The 21492-nt window shown below is 35.4% G+C and overlaps 1 protein-coding gene across 4 annotated transcripts in view; it reads left to right on the forward strand.

The window, feature by feature from the left end:
- The window catches only part of NR2C1 (nuclear receptor subfamily 2 group C member 1), a 46372-nt gene that overhangs the window by 20822 nt on the left and 4058 nt on the right, over positions 1 to 21492 (forward strand). For 2 of the 4 annotated variants that reach the window (XM_082739302.1, XM_082739304.1), the window contains exons 8-12: positions 3102 to 3286; positions 4454 to 4619; positions 11256 to 11377; positions 17679 to 17818; positions 19172 to 19309. In XM_082739302.1, the coding sequence (XP_082595428.1) occupies positions 3102 to 3286; positions 4454 to 4619; positions 11256 to 11377; positions 17679 to 17818; positions 19172 to 19309 (751 nt within the window). The remainder of the gene's footprint in view (positions 1 to 3101; positions 3287 to 4453; positions 4620 to 11255; positions 11378 to 17678; positions 17819 to 19171; positions 19310 to 21492) is intronic. The other 2 variants (XM_082739303.1, XM_082739305.1) reach the window with 1 other exon arrangement.

Consider the following 21492-nt stretch of genomic DNA (forward strand, 5'->3'; position numbering starts at 1 on the left):
CAAAGACAGAGGCTTTAACCCACTGAGCCACCCAGGTGCCCCCCCCCCTTTTTAAGATTTTCTTATTTATTTTGGAAAAAGAGAGCATGAGCAGGAGGGGCAGAGGGAGAGGGAGAGAGAATCTCAAGCAGATTCTGTGCTGAGCACAGAGCCTGACTCAGGGCTTCATCTTATGACTCTGAGATCACAATCTGGGCCGAAACCAAGAGTCAGATGCTTAACCAACTGCTCCATCCAGGTGCCCCAAGTGCAAAATTCTTAATATTTCTTTTATACTCCCCTACAGATTTTATAGTAACAAAATACTTAAAATATTTCAGGTGAAGAGAAATTCCTAGCACATCTTTTACTCAAAACATTGACTTGAGTCAAGAGTAGGAATAGAATTGCAAGCGCTTTCATTATGTGTCTAAGTTACCTGGTTTCTCTTAAAGGTTGGAGTCTTTATTTTGAGCAAGGAGTCTCAAGGAAAAAAGGCTTATTTAGATGGAGCATGTGGCATTTATGCAGTGTTCAGAAACCCCTTATGAGAATAAAAATTTCTCCTGAAGATTCATGTCTAGAAACAGATCTTAGGGAGCCTATGAATAGTATTTCTCTCACCCTGTAATGTAATCTGGTTTTATATAACCTATAAGATTATTCTTCCTATTTATGGCTAGATTTATTCTATATTAGTTTTTTTCTTTTTTCCTTTTTTTTTTTTAGTTTTTTGATATTCTTAAGGGACTCTTCATACATGAGCTCTGGAATTATTTTTCATGTGCCACTTACTAGCTACATAAACTTGGGCAAGTTATTTGACCTGTCAGTGCTTCACTTTCCTTCCTCATCTGTAAATTAGGACAAATAAGAGTTTCAACCATACAGGTTGGGCTTTAGCATTTTGTTATTAAGTGGGAAGATTTAGCTTTTTACCATATATTTTGGAATTATAAGATTTTGCTTCACCTTGTATACATGATTCAAGGTTAGGATGGTAGTTAGGATGGCACTGACATATTAACTCCTTTAGGAAAGGAAGACAACTATGTTTTGTTGAGAAATTACTATTTTCCCAGATACTGCTTTTCTATATATCTTTATATTAAATTATAATAACAATCTTGTGTGGTAAGTTTCTGACAAAGTCTCAAAACTGGTCACCAGATGCGGTCTTTTCGCATTGCCTAAGAGTCTTTATTGGCAAAAACTTAAAAATCTCACTAGGTAGGCATGTTATAAAATGGAAGAAAATAGATTTGTTTAAGTTTTAGTTGAAAATTAAAACACTTAAAAATGTTAACTCCTGGGCGCCTGGGTGGCTCAGTGGGTTAAGCCGCTGCCTTCGGCTCAGGTCATGATCTCGGGGTCCTGAGATCGAGGCCCGCATCGGGCTCTCTGCTCAGCAGGGAGCCTGCTTCCTCCTCTCTCTCTGCCTGCTTGTGATCTCTCTCTGTCAAATAAATAAATAAAATCTTTAAAAAAAAAAAAAATGTTAACTCCTTTTATTTAAGTATACGAAGCCTGGAACAGTGGTTAGAGCGTAGGCTTTCCCATTAGACCTGACTTCCCAGTCTTGCCTCCACTGTTTGCTGCAGAATGACAAGAGGTAATTCTTCTTGTCAGTAATAAAGGCGTGATGATTCCTATTTCACAGGGTTGTTACAAGGATTAAATAAAATACATATATAAGTAGGAACCAAGTAAGAACTCCACAACTAGTAGGTTTCTCAGTAAATGACCCTCGGATCATTTGTTAATTTGGGAAGCACAAAAGTTTTTTCATTCTGTTCACTAAAACTAATTTCACATAAACTGAAGAATTGATATAACATGAAACATGAAGGAAACATGTTTTTGTTGGATTAAAAGCACTTTAAAACAGAAAAATTAAATTTCATTAAAGGATTCTGTCAATTGGCTATAGAAGGCAATTGAAGGGACTCTCATTAGGTTAGGATGGAATAATTTGAGTATTTAAACAAGAATGATTCATTTAAATGTATCAAATATATAAAAATCTATGAATTTAAAGTGGTACTTAAAACTCACTTGTTGCCAGTAGAGGTTGCTAAGGGCACTGACTCATTGCTCTGAAAATTGATAAAGAAAAATCAAGCACCTGTCTGCCTTTCTTACAGAAATTATGTTTCTGGGTAGTCAAAGAGTTAAGGAGAGTGAATACTTTTTCACAAAATAATAATAGCTAATTAGTGAATAAAGAATATATCCGTGATTAACAAAAATGAAAGCTAAAGACAAATGGGAGAATATGCAATGTATAGCAAAAGGCCATTATCATGGGCTCCTGGGTGGCTCAGTTGGTCAGGAATCTGCCTTCAGCTCAGGTCATGATCCTGGGTCCTGGAATTAAGTCCCGTGTCAGGCTCCCTGCTCCCTGAGGAATCTGCTTCTCCCTCTGCCCCTCCCCTGACTCATTCTCGTAATCTCTTTTTCTCTCTGTCAAATAAATAAATAAAATCTTTTTTAAAAATTACCTTAAATATGTAAAGAGATTTTTCACCTACACAGCACCTGGTATTTACACATTTAACACAGTGGCTGATGAAAATTGGCATTCTAAGAATTCTGTTCAGTAGTAACATTTACGTTTTTTCCCTCTTTTCAGTAACATTAATTTTAATACATTCTGTACAACTTTATAGTTTGTATAGAGAGTTTTGGAAATTTTAAATAAAAATTTAAATAAAATAAATTTTATTTTAAATAAAATTTTAGAATTTTAAATAAAATTTAAATGAAAAATAGAATTTTAAATAAAAAAAGAACTTAAAAGATCATCTAAGATCCTTTTACCAGAGGGAGGGATTGTTGATGTGAATAGATTAATCATTAAGTATACTTTTTGGTTTAATGTAACTTTTATATAAACATTTCCTAGGAAATGTACCTGCTGTTTTTAAACTTAACGTTTTCCTCAGGAAGTTTCTAAAGGCTCAGAGCTCTTTGACTTTGCTTTCTAGGTTCCATTTATCTTAATTAGAATATTTTAATTTTGTCATTTCATAATCTAGAATTGGATATTTCAGACAAAAAGTTCTCTGATACACCAATTTGCAGATTTTAATACCTTTTTTTTTTTTTTTTTTTTTTTTAAGGCTGAATCATGTCAGGGAGATTTAAGTACATTGGCCAGTGTGGTTACATCATTAGCAAATCTTGGAAAAACTAAAGATCCTTCTCAGAATAGTAGTGAAATGTCTGTGATTGAAAGCTTAAGTAATGGTGATACCTCTTTGTGTGAATTTCATCAAGAAGTGCAGACTAATGGTGATGTTTCAAGGTAAGGTCTGTTTTGATCTTATTAGTATATCTTACAATATTCTTATGGCAAATACTATTTACAGAAGTTTCAGAAAACAAGTATTTCTGTTAGAAAATTTAAAGCACAGTAAGTTTTCACTGAAAAAGCACATTCAGTGTAAAATATTATTCAGCAGGTTACATTCCAAATAATGAGCAATAAATGAATATTACAATATTAGAAATGTAATCATAAAATTTAGGAATTTTTTCTTGCTAAACGTGTTATTTTATCTTCTGTGTATTTAGAGTTAAACAATTGCCTTACCCCAGGGCAGCCATGTTCATTTTCCACACCAATTTTTAAATGATGAAAATAGATTTGAAGGACTTAATTGAATCAACTACAATTTTAAGTTACACTTCAGGAAACTTGTATGAGAATTCTGTTTTTTGTTCTCTTGATATTAATATATGGGATATAGAAACTGGATCTCTTCAGGCTTTTTTCACACTGTTCATCATCTAAATGTTGAGGAAACTGTATTTAAGAGTCTCAATAAGTACTTTGTTGAACGCGATTTTTTAAGGAACTCTAAAAGGCCTCTCTGAAAAATATGAGGAGCTAACAGTTATTCGCTAACATTAATCCATTATTTGCCATCCTAATCTCAAGATTCTTAGAGATTAGATGTAGCTGTGTTAACACAAGTTTTAAAATATTTCCTGAATTTTTAAATAAAATTAAAATCTAATCTGTTGTGTAGAATGCAGTGAAGTTGACATAAGTTCTTGCCCTTATTCTTTCTAAATAACTTCTGTATATAAAGTAAATGGGCTGTTATCTTGTAGTATCAAATGTGTAACTTGTAAAAGCATGTTTTGAGACAAAGTGTAAGGGTTTTTCCTCCTGGTAATTACGTAAGTTTTTTTTTTTAAAGACTGTAATTCTCTGATAATACATTAATATAATACAGCTTTTCATACTATACATAATTGAAGTTTTTTTGTTGCTTTTGGAAGCAGGTATAGGTATCACTGAAATAGAGTTATCAGTGATACACTGAAGTTCTGTATTCTCAATAATTTTTTAGGCCTAAATATTAATTTCAGAATTTTATGTAGGATTTTATTATTATTATTATTATTTTTTTTTTTTTTTTTTTGGAGATTGACCAAGCTCACAGCATCTAATGTCTCCTAATAGGGCATTTGACACTCTTGCAAAAGCACTGAATCCTGGAGAGAGCACAGCCTGTCAGAGCTCAGTAGAGGGCATGGAAGGAAGCGTACACCTAATTGCTGGAGACTCGAGCATAAATTACATCGAAAAAGAGGGGCCACTTCTCAGCGACTCACATGTAGCTTTCAGGGTATTTCCATATTTTTTAAAAATAATTTTTAATCTTGTATTATCCATTTTGATTTTAATCTTCCCTTCAGAAATCAAGGTATATTTGTTGTGCTTTTAAAGTCAGAAGTATTCCTGATAGAATTCAAAATAGCAACTGAAACATGCACATCTGGCTGTATAAAGCGATGGCTCAGTAAAGCATCCTGTTTATAAATCATGGTTATGATATCGATTAGTGGTTTTAAGTTTATGAAAACTAGCTTTTAGAACATTTTAGACATGAGTTTGGGGTGTTGCTATTAACCCTGAGTATTGTCATTCACCATGTTTGTATACACTGGTTTTCTTCAGTGCTTTAGCGTAATCTAGTATGTGAGACCCAGTTATTCCTACCGTAGTAACTATAAAGAATTCCATTTGTTAGTATTGCCCTAATTAGCTAGCTCTCAGTATTAAGAATGTAAAAATTATTTAATACATTTTACCTTCTGGCTTTTAACTTCTTACGCTTTAACCATTTTGGAGAAGGTACATTTGTAGTTTATTTTTTTGCTCCCCTTAAATACATTAATTTATAATGAAAACAATACATGTCGAATATTAGAAAATAACTTTGGCATTCAGATAATGTTCAGACTATAGCTATAGATACATTGACCATTGAGGCCCTATATTAAGACTCAGATGTTTTGGCCCCTCCATTTTAACCACTCTGTATCTTTTCTCTGTCAGCAATGAGTACTCTCATCAAATCGTATGCAAAGTGATTAAAAATATACAGGAGATTTCAATTAGCAATACACAGCAGTCCTAGAGTGCCTGAAGGAAATGATGTATAACTTTACTTTAGATTATAAGTTTTCATGGGTTTCTAATGAAAATATAAACAGTTAACAAATAGTGGTTTGTGTGACTGGTACAAATAACACAAATCTAACATTGGCTAAAACTGCATACGATAAAATTTATATTTATAAAATTTGACTTGGTAGAACTAGCCGCAGAGAAAGCTCAGTGACTTAATAAAGTGCTGTAATTTGATACAGTCAGTAAAACATAACAGTGAAACCAGTCTTCATGTAAAATTTTATCAAAGATAACCTGTATGAAAAAAATTAGAAATGTTTTACTTGTACTGTACATGAAAATTTGGGGGGGCTGTAAGAAAAGATAATGGGAATAATCAGTGTAATCATTAAAAATTATGGTAGGAGCTATGGACAAGGGTGGAGCAAAGCAAAAGTGATTTTCCCCATTGCTTTTTTATTCTGAATAAAAGACATGCTTTTGTTGTCTGTCTTTTACTTTCTACCTTTGGATTTAATGGGAAGGAAAGGAAAAAGAGAGGTAGGAAGAGGACCCATTGCAAGTAGAAAGTATAGAGTACTTCAATAGAAAGCAGAAGCCATCCTTTTTTAGTTGTTGATGTTGGTTCTCAAAATGTTTGATTTTTTTCAAATATTTGTTATGGATGGATGTGTCAGGCAAATTAGAACTTTTTTTCCTGTCTCTGGAATAGTCTTTGACCTGCTGTTCTCCGGGTGTCCTCAGAATCAGCACTCTGAATTTTCTTGGTCTCCTGACAAAGACAGCTTCTTTCTCTGATGCTTATTTACAGCCTTTGTGAAATCAAGAGTTTTACTTTTCTCTCACTTCCCAGTTCAGTACTTTGGTAGTTGGCTTTCTCACTGAGGTTTTACAGTCATGAGTTACAGAACCTGACATCTGTAATCAAAAACTCCGTTTTCTCTTAACAACTGAGCTAAATAGGATTCGGTTCCTATCATACATTTTTACATACACGGTAGTTTGCAACATGCTTTCATGTGTACATTTTTATATTTGAGCCTTAATCACAGTTGGTTGTGAAAGTTTGGACTTGTATTATCATTTATACATTGTGAATGAAAAAAGATTTGGAGGTTTTTAGTGTCTTGTTGAAAGCAATGCAAACAGGAGAAATAGTCTAATAATGCGTCTTGGAATTTGGTTCTGGAGAATCTAGGACAATAGAAATATTAAATATTTTTATTAATTTCAGAGTTTCTGGTGTGATTTCATATACTTTATTCTTGATTCTCATTATTTGATTACATAGATCATCAAGGTGGATAGAATTCCCATTTAGAAATAAGTGTGTGAGACGGCGGTAGGTGATTTCCAGAACTGTTCTCTCATACATATCATCTCACTATTAAAACGATAGCCCTTCTGGTCACCATCTTTGATGTTTGGGACTCGTCATCATTCTCCCCACACCTCACTCCCTTCCATTCCCTAATTGAATCCTAACCATTCTTTTGTTTGAATTTCTCCTTTCCTCTTCATTTTTGTCACCATATTTCAAGGCCTTTTAAAATTTCTAACCTAAACTGTTAGAGTAATGTCTTTGCTTCCAGTCTCTTCATCTTGTCTTTTGCCCTGGTAACAGAGTGATGTTTATTAAAAATCAGTCCAGTTATGGGACGCCTGAGTGGCTCAGTTGGTTATGCATCTGCCTTCAGCTCAGGTCCTGGGGTTGAGCCCTTAGTTAGGCTCCCTGCTTAGCCCTCTTCCTCTCCCCTCCTCCCCTCTTCATGTGTGTCTGTGCACTCTCTCTCTCAAATACATAAAATCTTTAAAAAGAAAAAAAATCCAGTTATGTTACTCTCCTACCTAAAAGCCTTTGTTAGCTTTCTATTGCCCATGTGAGGATAAAGTCCATGACCTTTTAGGACCTTACACATTTTGATTTAGTTGACCATCATTTATCAGAAATGCCATCCCTCTCTTAGCCCTTTCTGCAACTCATTCCATTTCCCTTTTATTCTTCTTTTGAAGCCTTGGCATTTAGCTTAGTACGTTACAGTGAAATCCCGGTTAGGGCACCTGGCTGTCTCAGTTGGTAGAGTATGTGACTCTTGATTTTTGGGTTGTGAGTTTGAGTCCCACATTGGCGGTTGAATTTACTTTAAAAAAAAAAAAAAGAAAAAAGAAAAGAAAGAGATCTCAGTCAGTGTTTGCTGAATTATAATGTGTAATCTAGGGCCACACAACTAATTAATGACATGTTAGAGTAGAATTCACATCTCCTAACTCAAGTCAAATGATTATTTTAAAATCCTGTCATTTAGTTTATTATCAGAATTACAGAAAGTGCTAGAAAGGTAATGATAGACAAGTAATTTCCAAAATTGGTAGCCAAGTTTAATTCAATTCAACACCCTTTTAAAAGTCATCTCAGTTTATTGGGGCACCTGGGTGTCTCAGTTGGTTAAATATCAAACTCTTGACCTCAATCTGGTCTTGATCTCATGGTCATAAATTTAAACCCCATGTTAGGCTCCATTCTGGGCGTGAAGCCTACTTTAAAAAAAAAAAAAAAAATCATCTCAGTGTGCTGAATGTGCGCAGTTTTTAAAATGTGTGTAATTCAATTTATAAACCTAAAAGTCCACAGGTATTTGGGGGAAGCTCTTTAACATCTTTAATAGAAACTCATCTTCTTTATATAGAGGAAGAAATCATTGTCTTTGCGATCTAAAAGACTTGTTGAATAAATTTGTATTTCTTAAGCCAGCACTGACTGATTCATGATGCTAGAGGTGTATCTTGCTTTAAGAAAATTAAGTATTAAAACAGATAAATTATGGGCGCCTGGGTGGCTCAGTGGGTTAAGCCGCTGCCTTCGGCTCAGGTCATGATCTCGGGGTCCTGGGATCGAGTCCCGCATCGGGCTCTCTGCTTGGCGGGGAGCCTGCTTCCCTCTCTCTCTCTCTCTCTGCCTGCCTCTCCATCTACTTGTGATTTCTCTCTGTCAAATAAATAAATAAAATTAAAAAAAAAAAACAGATAAATTATGAAATATTTACTCTCTTTGTAATATAACATGGCAGTCTTTTAAATAATGAGTTCCTCTAGTATGTATTGCAAATGATTTTTTTTTTTTTTTAATTTATTGGACAGAGAGAGATCACAAGTAGGCAGAGAGGCAGGCAGAGAAAGAGGAGGAAGCAGGCTCCCTGCTGAGCAGAGAGCCCGATGCGGGCCTCGATCCCAGGACCCTGGAATCATGACCTGAGCCGAAGGCAGAGGCTTTAACCCACTGAGCCACCCAGGCGCCCTGCAAATGATTTTAATTTTATGATTAAAGCACAAAGTTTTCAACATTATCACACTATTCTACCAGTCAAAGTACATCTGTATCTTTTAGCCTTTATGTCTAATTTTTAATACTGTAACTATTTTACTTCTTAAAAGTGACTAAACAGGGCATCTGGGTGGCTCAGTGGGTTAAAGGCTCTGCCTTCAGCTCAGGTCATGATCCCAGGGTCCTGGGATCAAGCCCCACATCGGGCTCTCTGCTCAGCGGGAGCCTGCTTCCTCCTCTCTCTCTGCCTACTTGTGATCTCTCTCTGTCAAATAAATAAATAAAATCTTAAAAAAAAAAAAGTGACTAAACTATTTGTTTAAACAACTGTTGTTTTGCATCCTACTTACTCCAGCCCCCTAAAACTAGTGATCTCTGGTAATCCCCCTGATCTTTCAGGCTTTTTCCCACTCAACTCTCTTTGGATAGTTCTGAAAAGGTATGATAGTTTTCCCAGTTTGTTTTTCATATACTTACATATAGAAAGAAACAGTTGCATCCTGATAATTATATTTAAGATGTTTAATATCTGCTTGCCTATAGTTCTCTTAAGAATTCTTTTTAAATAGTGGCATTTTAATTTGCTGCTCCAATAAACATTTCTCAAGCATTTAAAAATTATTCTCAGGGTGCCTGGCTGGCTCAGTCATTGGAGTCTGTGACTCTTTTTTTTTTCTTTTAATTAAAGTTTTTGTTTATTTGACAGAGACACAGCAAGAGAGGGAACACAAGTAGGGGCAATAGGAGAGGGAGAAGCAGGCTTCCCGCCAATCAAGGAGTCCAATGCGGGGCTCAAACCCAGGACCCTGGGATCATGACCTGAGCTAAAGGCAGACTCTTAACAACTGAGCCACCCAGGCACCCCGGAGTGTGTGACTCTTAATCTCAGGGTTGTGAGTATGAGCCCCCTGTTGGGTATAAGGATTACTTAAAAATAAAATCTTAAAAAAAAAATTTTTTTAAATAAAAAATATTCTCAGGGCACCTGAGTGGCTCAGTAGGTTGAACATCTTTCTGCCTTCAGCTCAGGTCATGATTCTGGATTCCTGAGTCCCAGCCCCGCATTGGGCTCTCTGCTCAGTGGGGAGTCTGATTCTCCTTCTGCCCCTCAGTGTCGCTTGTGCTCCCTCTCTTTTTCTTTCTCAAATAAATAAATAAAATCTTTAAAAATATATATGAATTCTTCTCATACATGGTATTTCAACTATTAATATCTCTGTTGTTTTATTAGTTGGCACCATTTATAAATAGATAAACCATTTGTGGCTAATAGCGAACAAAGGCAGTTAGTATTTTTTACATTTTTACCTAACATTTCTGGAGAACTTTTATATCATTTTGATGAAAACATTTTGATCTGTTAGGCATCATAGACACCCTTGAGAATCTGATTAAAGCTATCCTTTCTCCAGAAAAATACATACGGGTACATCCACCTACTCTCCCCCTGAGGTGGCTCCTGTGAACTGTGTGATAGATTTCCTTCTGTTCTTTTAAACACACACACACACACACACACACACACACACACACACACACTGTGCCTTTCTCTTTAACATAAATTGAGTCATCTATATACTGTTTCATAGTTTTTCCACTTAGGTGTCTGTAATGTATTATTTTTTCTATTGCCATCACATCTCAGTTTATCTCACCAATTTTAATGCCTACAAAGTACTCTATAGCATAGATTATTTTCCTTAGTGATAGAAATTTAGGGTGGTGTTTCTTATGGATGAAACTATATTTCATTTATCGCAATGAAAGTTCAATTAACAAACTTTTTAGAAATGCTTTTAGAAGTGTTTTGATGTGGGATATTTATTTTCAACCATTTGAAACACTTAAAATAACTACCCGGGGTCAGCAGTACAAACTGACAGCCTATGAGTATTACAGCTTCAGACAAGTTTTGTTTTACCTATAGATTAAACAGGGAGATTTCACACACAACCTGCTCTTTGAAAAATAGAGCAGGCAGTCCTTAGTCCAAATTGCCATATGTTTTCAGTATATGGAATTCGTGTCATAGCTGTGCCCTTTATCTGGGAATATGCACCTCCCAGAGGGCATCAGGAAGCCCACTTCACTCATTATACTCCTGACCCTGTAAGATTTGAATTTGTTATTCCTCAGAGCCTGTGTGAAAGGAACATTTAACATACAGGATTGCTCCTTACACTGAACTCGTTATATGCCATTATTGACGAAGGAAGAGAAGAAAGGAAAATAAGCACATTGTTAGACCAAGACAGAACTAACTTCTAAAAACACGACCAAAGTATACCTTAACTGTTATTTATTAAGCGAGCTTCTGCTTGTCTGAATATTGCTTTGTTAGCAACTATGGTCTACTCATTCTAAATCCTCTTTATAGCTGCAATATCCAGTCACTTGGATTATTTCAAGATTGACTTTGGGTGAATATATCAAACTCATATTTGATATGTTTACATTTAACTTTTTCAAATAAATTATCACTTAGAACTGTCATAAGATGATTTACCTCCGCCCTGTTCACACTAGCTCACCATGCCTTCTCCTATGCCTGAGTACCTGAATGTGCACTACATTGGGGAGTCTGCCTCCAGACTGCTGTTCTTATCGATGCACTGGGCACTTTCGATTCCTTCCTTCCAGGCTCTAGGGTAAGTGTTTTTGAAGTCCTTGAGTATGAATGTGATTTTATTGCACAAATGTACACTAAGCAAGAACTTTTATTTTGGATGGATTTGCACTAAAGGAAAAAAATGGTATAACGTTATTAAGTTTGTTATTTATATGATAAATTATGGCAGTTAGTATTTTCTTATATTATTTTTATGTAGGAAGAGTATCCATATTTCATCATTTGACTGAGTCAATAATTCAAATTGAAAATAAGCAGAGGAACTGGTAAATCACGGCCAGTGTTTGTAATGGGCTGTCTTTGACCTGAAGATAGGGAGGCTGTAGGTATGTCCTGGGCTTGTTTCCCTCCCAGCCCCACTGTTCCAGTGTTCATCTCAGGCATGTTCATAAGGACTTGAAACTTGCATACAGTGAATGTTTCAAAGTAGAAACAATTGTTTTCCAATCTGTGGTTACAAAAAGTGGGGAAGGGGAAGATAATGTAGATCCCATATAACCACAATGATCATTTGGATGTACCGCTAAGGACCACATCAGTAATCTGCATTATATCTGCATAACCTACAGTTTGCCAAATTTACTTAGATTGCATTAAAGTAACTGGTATGAAGAGACAGAGAGACCATGGAAAGGTTAAACCCATAATTAGAAAAGTATTTTCCTAGTTATAGGGCCGTACTCACCAATATGATTTCATAAATAATGTACCTTCATATCCTATACTTCTGTTCTCCCATTTGCCAAATAGGAATGATAAGTGTCCATCCTTTATTCTTACAGAGTAGTTAATATGACTAAGGAATATCTCAGTCATGACTTTAAAAAGCATACAAAGGGGTGCCTGGGTGGCTCAGTTGTTAAGCATCTGGCTCTTGATCTCAGCTCAGGTCTTGATGTTCAGGGTCATGAGTTTGAGCCCCACATTGGGCTCTGCACTGGGCATGGAGCTTCCTTTAAAAAAAAAAAAAAGCACATGTAGAACCCCACTATAATTTAGTGTTGGGTATACCATGCATTAAATCACATACTTAAGTAATATATTTATATAGATTGAAAGCCTGATTTGGAATGGTTAACCTTTAGAACTATTGTTAGCCCTTTCTCTCAAAATAACATTTAGTTTTCAGAATGCCTCCAGTCTGTTGCTTTTAACAAAGAATTAAAATATGACAAATTTACATATTAGCAGTTTATTTTAAAGGATTAAGTTTAGTTAGTTCCCTACGCTTGTAACTGGAGTACTTTGTGTTGAAAAGTAACCTGGTGATACTTTTTATAATAGGCTATCAACTATTATATTAAAAAAAACAAAAGGAATGATTTTTTAGGGAGTACTTTGAACTCCTTTAATTTATATAATACTATTGATCTTAAGTACTTCTGTTAAATTAAGTGTGATTATCCTGTGGAAACATTCTCCAGATGTTAAACCAAGAATAAAACCTGAGATTTCCAATTAGAATACAGTCTTACAGTGGCAGCCACATTTCCCTCTGATCTGTACTGAAAATTGGTTTTAATACAACAGCCACAGGATTCTTTACAATCAGAATTAACCATTGGTATATCATGTGAGGCCATTAATCTCTACATAAACTCTTACTTACTGTCCCTATCTAGATTGTAGTTTGAGTTAATCAGATGGAAGAAGACTAAGTACTGATGATGGGAAATTTTGTGTGGTAATAAAAGCTATTCTGAGTCTCCTAGAAACTGATATTAGTTGCATTTTTATCCGTAGACACAAAACTTGGGAACAAAGCCCTAATATTGCAGGGAGAAACAAATAAGCAACATTAATCATTTACTAAAAGTCGAGTTTGTTTTGATTAATTACTGAATGGAGAACAGTAGTTTCAAGAACCGATGGAACAGTGGGTGGTTAATACTGTTTGTCTTGCACGGTCCTTTATGTTCTACAAGGATATTACTTTTCTGTTTAAGATTTGCAGTTTTAAAACATACAGGAATTCAGTTGCTTTTCACTTCTACCTGCATGATTTAGGTGATTACACAGTAGTAGGTTCAGTTACGGCCACTTGGTATGATTTGTTAGCAGTCCTCTCTACCTGGATTCTCGTTATATAACCCAAAGTTCCAAACCACCACTATTTGCTACAGGAGACTTTAGTTTTTAAATATTTTAAGAGACCTTCCATAAATTCTAAGCCTGAAAGTTGAATCTTTTAAAATCTCACTGAAATGAAGTAATGTTTATTATAAATGTGGGTTTAAAACAGCTTTATTGCGGCATCTCTATGGCTCAGTGGGTTAAGCCTCTGCCTTCAGCTCAGGTTGTGGTCTCAGGGTCCTGGGATCAAGCCCCACATTGGGCTCTCTGCTCAGCAGAGAGCCTGCTTTTCCCTCTCTGCCTCTTTGGCTACTTGTGATCTCTCTGTCATATAAATAAATAAATAATCTTTTAAAAAATAAAATAAAACAAAACCACTTTATTGGGTGCCTGGGTGGCCCAGTTGGTTTGGCAACTGCGTTGGCTCGGGTCATGATCCCAGGGTCCTGGAATCGAGACCCACATCGGGCCCCCCCTGCTCTTTAGGGAGCCTGCTTCCCCCCTCCCTCTGCCTACCATCCCCCTGCTTGTGCTGTCTTTCAAAATAAATAAATAAAATGTTGTTGGTTTTGTGTTTTTTTTTTTTTTTAAATAGGGGTGCCTGCGTGGCTCAGTTGGTTAAGTGTCTGCCTTAGGCTCAGGTCATGATCCCAGAGTCCTATGATTGAACCCCACGCAGAGCTCCATGCTTGGCAAGGAGCCTTCTCCCTTTCCCTCTACTGCTCCCCCTGCTTGTGTGCTCTCTCTCTTTCTGTCAAGTAAATAAATAAAATCTTCTTTTAAAATTAAAAAAATAAAAATAAAACCAGCTTTATTGCTGTATCATTGACTACTTTTCCCTAAGGACCATCCCTTCCTTTCAAATACATGCTGCTAGTAAAGTATAATGCCTTGAGTTTATTTGTATAGAAGACAAATAGGTTATCCCCACATGTAAATGACTTCAAAAGTCATACTACTTTATCAAAATAAAGAGTATAAACAATGATCTGATCTCTAATTATGAGTACTATGTACATATTTTAATGAACTTAACAATATAGAAGAATAGAGAAAAATACCTATGCCTATTTGTAAAAGAAGTTGACATATTTACTGTTACGCAACCTAATGTCTCTATTAATTACAGTGCCATTGCTTTTAGTGTACCTGACTGATACTTTAATTACCCCATCCAGCTCTTTTGGCTTTTCTTTCTTTTCTTTTTTTTTTTTTAAGATTTTATTTATTTATTTGACAGAGAGAAATTACAAGTACACTGAGAGGCAGGCAGAGAGAGAGAGAGAGAGAGAAGGAAGCAGGCTCCCTGCTGAGCAGAGAGCCCGATGCGGGACTCGATCCCAGGACCCTGAGATCATGACCTGAGCCGAAGGCAGTGGCTTAACCCACTGAGCCACCCAGGCGCCCCTCTTTTGGCTTTTCAAAGGAAAGATGTTTAGGGGTGCCTGGGTGGCTCATTGGGTTAAGCCTCTGCCTTCAGCTCAGGTCATGATCTCAGGATCCTGGGATCGAGCCCCACTTCACATTGGGCTCTCTGTTCAGCAGGGAGCCTGCTTCCCTTCCTCTCTCTCTCTGCCTACTTGTGATCTCTGTCTGTCAAATAAATAAATAAAGTCTTCAAAAAAAATAAAATCTAATCTACCTATTAGAAAATAGGTAGTATAATGTGATTACAATAATTATTTGATTTTAACAGAAAAAAGTTAATGTCAAACATGCCTTTCTCATCACAAAATATTAGCTATGAAGGGGCGTCTCTCCTGAGAAATTTGACTTTAGCGTTTTACTTGCTAAAATTGTAATGATTTATACAAAAGCATCGATTTTTAACACCTGGGTTCAAATTCTAGATTTATTCATCTGCTAGCTTTGCTACTTAACTAGGCTCTATTTCTACATCTATAAATAAGAGAAGAAATGCTTTCTTGCTGACACAGCTGCTTAGCTGAGATGATGAGCATAAATGATCTAATCCAGTGCCTCTGTGAACTAGATTGGCTCTCAGTGCTCATTTTCCTTTATTCCCGTGGGAACCTTCTCTTTAAAAAGAACTTGCTCCTCTTTAAAAAGAACTTGCTCTTCTCCTTTCATAATGAACTTCTTAAAAACATTTGAACAGCCTCACTAGCTATACTCCAAGGATATTTGGGGTTTTGTTTTGGATGAAGATGTAAATATAGATCTCTTTCTGTAATTAATCTTCATATTTAGTTCTTCCACTTTTCCTTTGGAAACAAAACAATCTGGTGGCTTATTCCTCAGTTGGCACTTTTCATCATTTTTCCTTTAGGGTACTCAGCAGTTTTGGTGTCCCTCATCCTCTGCACAGTTACTCCTTGAACTTTTCTCTGAGTCTCCCACAACAATGTCAAAGTACTTTCTTCCTGCTAGGTGTAACACAGGCCAGAAAGAGCTTTCATTTTTTTTGTCAGTTGGCTCTGTTCATTTTCCTGTCCTGTATTCACTAATTACCTTGGTTAGCTGTTTCCTCTTTAAAACTTAAGAATGCAAGGTTAAGGTGAAAACTGAATTACTGTGAACTTTCCCATCATGCTTGCTTTTAATCTTTTCTTCCTGTTTATAAAATTTTAAAGTAACACTGAAGTATAAACATATAAAGTGTAACTTCATTCTCCAGAGGAACTAACTACACTAATTAACAGTTTGGTGTCCTACCAGACCTTTTCAGTGCCATATTTTAATAATCCATTATACACTTGCATATCCTATTCTTTGCCTTTCTTTTATACTTAGAAAGTATACACTTAGAAGTATATACTTCTATACTAGACTTATATATTTATACTCTTTTATACTTATACTTTTATTATACTTTTATAGTCCTTGCACATGTATATTTGCTCTCTTCTTAATGGTTGCCTAGTATTCCCTTTTACAGGATCTCTTATTGATTTACTCTTCCTTTATAAGTAGACATTTGAGTTTTTGCTAATTTTCTTTGTTATTCTATCTAGTGCTACAATAAGCACTGTATCATTGTATATATAATTTGCCTACTTTCTGTATTTCTTTAAAATAGGTTCTTACAAGTGGAATGGCTAAGTCTCAGAGGGTGTATGTTCTACTTTTTCGATAGATGAATACTATTAAATTGTCCTCCAAAAAGATGTTAAGCCAGTTAACACCTCAGCAATGCTTGCATGAGACTGAATGCTTATTTTCTCACACCCTCCTCAATGCTGGATTTTCACTGTCTTTTCTGTTGCATGAGAATATTACCTTGATCTCTTTTAGGATTTAAATTTTACATTTTTTTTAAATGGAAATTAGATAATATTGGTTTTCTTTTCATTTAAACTTCACTTTCATAGATTTTGATTGCCATAGGAAATTGGCAATACCCTAGATCTTTTTGTTTTTTAAGTTCTTTCCCATCTTTCTCTACTCAGATGTCAGCCCCTCAGGCCTTCTTTAGCTTTACCTTACCTGATCACTTGCCCCCCTCCATTTTTTAATGCATCATCCTCCTTTATAGTAATGTAGAATTTTTATTACTTGAAAGTAATCTAGTGTATATATAGTGTATAAAATATTTGAAATGGTATTTTTTATGTTTACCTTCTGTTTCATGGAGGCAGACTTAATCCATCCTGTTTATTGCTATTTCTCCAGTGCCATGAATAGTGCCTGGCATATACTTTGTGTCATCCCTTGTTCACATAATTCTTATATTTACATCTCATAATAACTTGGAGCAGGGTGTAGGACGTATAGTTTCTCTTCGTTTTATATAGCTAAGCAGCTGAGACATGGGAAGCATATTAGCTAGATTTTAAATGGATAATCAGTGGATGATCTAGTTTTTAAACCCCTGGCTGACTTCTAATATCTTTCCTACTCTCATGCTCGAGATTTCTTATTCAGAAGTTCAGGAAGGGACCTTTCTTATTTTCATTACTCCTAGCAAAATCCTCAGTATCTCATTTATAGATATCCCATCTGAAATGTGCTTAAAAAATACACCATTTTGGGACACCTGGGTGACTCAGTTTGTTAAGCCTCTGCCTTTGGCTCAGGTCATAATCTCAAGCTCCTGGGATCCAGCCCTGAGTCCAGCTCCCTGCTCAGTAGGAAGTCTGCTCCTCCCTCTCTGTTTGCCCTTCTCCTCTGCTCGTGCTCACTCACTCTCTCTCTAAAATAAATAAATATCTTTTTTTAAAAAGTTGTAAAGTTTATAAAATACATGTTTATATCTGATATGTGTTTATTGTGTTTCATTTTAATAGGCAAGAAAATAGCATATCATTGGTGAAAGCTTATTGGAATGAACTTTTTACTCTTGGTCTTGCCCAGTGTTGGCAAGTGATGAATGTGGCAACTATATTAGCAACATTTGTCAATTGTCTTCACAGTAGCCTGCAGCAGGGTAAGGAGCTTATTTCTTATATCTTACTTATTTCCTTTTCCAGGATATAAGAGGGGACATGAGATTTATAAACTATGTTGTCATTAAAGTTAGATAGCTGATTAATGCTTTAGATACCAACAGCCTTTTTACGAGAGATAACTTTTACATTTTGATGAATATACCCATTAATCACCCCAAAATATTTTCAAGTGAGGGTATAACAAAATTGAAACAATTATATTTTAAGTGTGAGAGGCTGCTTCTCACTAGGCCCTGTGAATGTTTGCATATTTGGACGTAAATACCAAAGAATCCAGGGTTAGCTTACATAGAGGCGATCAGATATTTTTAAATGTATACTTCCCACCAATTTTTATACTGCCTTTTTTTCACTATAGTCCTTTGAATCCTAACATAGGCTGATCTTTCTTTTTTTTAATCAGTTTATTGGGATATATTTTTTCACTAAATAGAGCAATCTTTACTCTTTTTCCTTTTCTTGGTGATTACAGCTTTAACTGACGACAGGCAGTCATTGATTTTTAAGTGTTTAACTTTAATTTGGCTTGTGACTACCCATGAGCATGGGAGAACTGCTTTTTGAGTTTAGGAATAATTTAAAATTGGGAATCATGTTTTATTTCCTTAGCATGTCCCATTTCTCGTTGTTTTACATTATTTTAAAAATCATTTTCTTCCACTTGCTGTTTGAGGGCAGAAAAATCACCTTAAAATGTTATCAACAGTAGATCTGCTAGAAGGTAGAACTACATTCCATCTTATTTATGGGCTCCTGGTCTTGATTCATTTCTCATGAATTTGTAATGGGTTATATATAGCCTACTTCACTAAAGCTGTGGTTGACAAATCAGATTTGTTTTAAACATAACACAATAGATTTTAAAAGTTATACAACTCAACTTTTCTTTGGTCTTGGTGGGGTTTTTTTTGCTCAATATTTTTTATTTTAGTAGTGTTGGTAAGTTTAAAAAATCTAGATGCTTTTGCTCATTTTTTTCAACCAGTTACAAGCTTAAATAGAATCTTGTTAACCAAAATTTGAGTCTTTTGTAGGCCGGTTTTTAGGAGGCTATCTTTACAGCTTATCTTCTCAAGGATGTATCTTGAAACACATAATTTATTGGGGTTTTTATTTTGGGTTTTTTTTTTTCTAACAGCTTATTTTTTTCTTGAATTGAGCAGTGTCTGAATATCACAGGTTTCATCTTTACATGTGGAGATAATGAATTTTAAACATTTACAGATTGGTTATATTCAAAGCTAGAAATTAAAAGGAAATATATTAGATAAACATAGTCATACATTTTAGCCAAAAACTAGAAGCTTTCATTTGTTTGTTTTTAATTAAAGATAAAATGTCAACAGAAAGAAGAAAATTGTTGATGGAGCACATCTTTAAACTACAGGAGTTTTGTAACAGCATGGTTAAACTCTGCATCGATGGATATGAATATGCCTACCTGAAGGCAATAGTCCTCTTCAGTCCAGGTATAGAAACATCTCCTTCTTATTCAAAACAGTGTTGGGGGCATCTCATACATTGCTGGTGGGAATGTGAAATGATGCACTGAAAGTGGAAACAACCCAAGTGTCCATCAGCAAATGAGTAAACCAAATGTAATAGCTATACACAGTGGAGTATCAGGCATAAAAAGGCATGAAATTCTGATACATGCTACATGGTGGTTGAACACAGTATCCTAAGTGAAAGAAGCCAGTCACAAAAGACCACATTGTTTTTTTTAAGTGTTTTTTTTGTTTGTTTGTTTGTTTTAATGTATTTGACAGAGATCACAAGTAGGCAGAGAAACAGGCAGAAAGAGAGGAGGAAGCAGGCTCCCTGCTGAGCAGAGAGCCTGATGCGGGGCTGGATCTCAGGACCCTGGGATCATGACGTGAGCCGAAGGCAGAGGCTTTAACCCACTGAGCCACCCAGGTTTCCCTCAAAAGGCCACATTTTATATGATTCCATTTATATGACATGTCTGGAATAGGCAAATCTGTGGAAACATAAACTAGATTAGTGGCTACCAGGGACTAAGGAGGGGGAGCATGGGAAGTGACTGCCAGTGGATGCAGTTTCTCTTGGGGTGACAAAGTGTTCTAAAATTCAGTTGTAGTGATGGTTGCACAGCTGTGAATCTATGAAAAACTATTGAATTATACACTTTATATCAGTGAAATTTATGGATATTAGACATTGATCTAAATATGAAAAGGAAAGTTGAAGAAATTGAAATGACAAAATTATGTTCACATTTGAGTTCTTAGGCATATTTTGGTGTAGGCATCATTAAAAGGCAAATGAAAGGTGAGTATTGGTTTGTTAATGGGTTAAACTTCTAAACATCTTATTAGTGTTACCAACAAATAGAAAAATGTTTCTTATTTTCCTGCCAGTTTCTAGCTTTCACATACAGTAAAATGACAAATAAGCTCAGTGATCAATTTATGAATAAGAAAAATCGACTATTCTTTTAGAGCCTGTATTTTTTATTTTGATATGTATTTCTATTCCTGTGCATCATAGTAAAATTATTTGAGGAGAGCTGCTTCTTAAACTTGGTGATACTAATATGACAGTTAAACCTTTTTTTTCTGTTTCTTATGATGTTTCATGTAAGTTAATAACATGTATTTCCATTTTAATTACAACCAATTTGTCATCTTCATTTTCTTAAAATTGAAAGAATATAGATGTGATTTAATGTAATTTTATTTTATTAAATAGTCCCAATATTTTCTTTTTATTTTTATTCTCTTTAGAGCAGAGCTTTCCATGTTTTTTTAATATTGCCTAAGTTAGGCATAATTTTATTGAAGTCCTCTTAATAGTCCCATTTTTGTGAAATTTTATAGTGACTATTAAAATGTTTATATAGATTATTTCATGTTTATGTGTACAGTTTTTCTGGTAGTGATACTATTCTTTGATAATTCTGGAAGTATCTTTTTGCCTAACAGTGATGGGGAGGTTCTTAATGAAAAAAATAGTGTAGAATATAATCTGTAAAATTTTCACTGGATAAAAAATGCTTTTTTTTTTTTTTAAAGATTTTTTTATTTATTTGTCAGAGAGAGAGAGAGAGGGAAAGAGAGCGAACACAGGCAGACAGAATGGCAGGCAGAGGCAGAGGGAGAAGCAGATTCCCTGCCGAGCAAGGAGCTTGATGTGGGACTTGATCCCAGGACGCTGGGATCATGACCCGAGCCGAAGGCAGCTGCTTAACCAACTGAGCCACTCAGGCGTCCCAAAAAATGCTTTTTTAACTAAGCTAAGTCATTTTATTTTTTGTTCCTGTTGAAGAAGCCAAATGATCAAACTCCTTTCCATGACTTTTGGAATAGAGAAGAGTATTTATTTTAATAGAAACAAAATATCTCATTTACTGATATTTTAGAATATGTATATGAGACAGAATAGTTAGAAGGGTTAAAGTACATGAGCCCTTGGGTGGCTTAGTCAGTTAAGTGTCTGCCTTCATCTCAGCTCACGTCATGATCCCGGGGTCCTGGGATAGAGCCCTGTATCGGCCTCCCTGCTCAGCTGGGAGTTTGTTTCTCCCTCTGCCCTTTTCCCCACTCATACACTTCTATCTCTCTTTCCCTCTCAAATAAATAAAATCTTTTTTTTTTTTTTTAAGATTTTATTTATTTGACAGAGAGACAGA

The sequence above is a fragment of the Mustela nivalis genome (assembly GCF_964662115.1).
Source record: "Mustela nivalis genome assembly, chromosome: 7".
Taxonomy (NCBI): Eukaryota; Metazoa; Chordata; class Mammalia; order Carnivora; family Mustelidae; genus Mustela; species Mustela nivalis.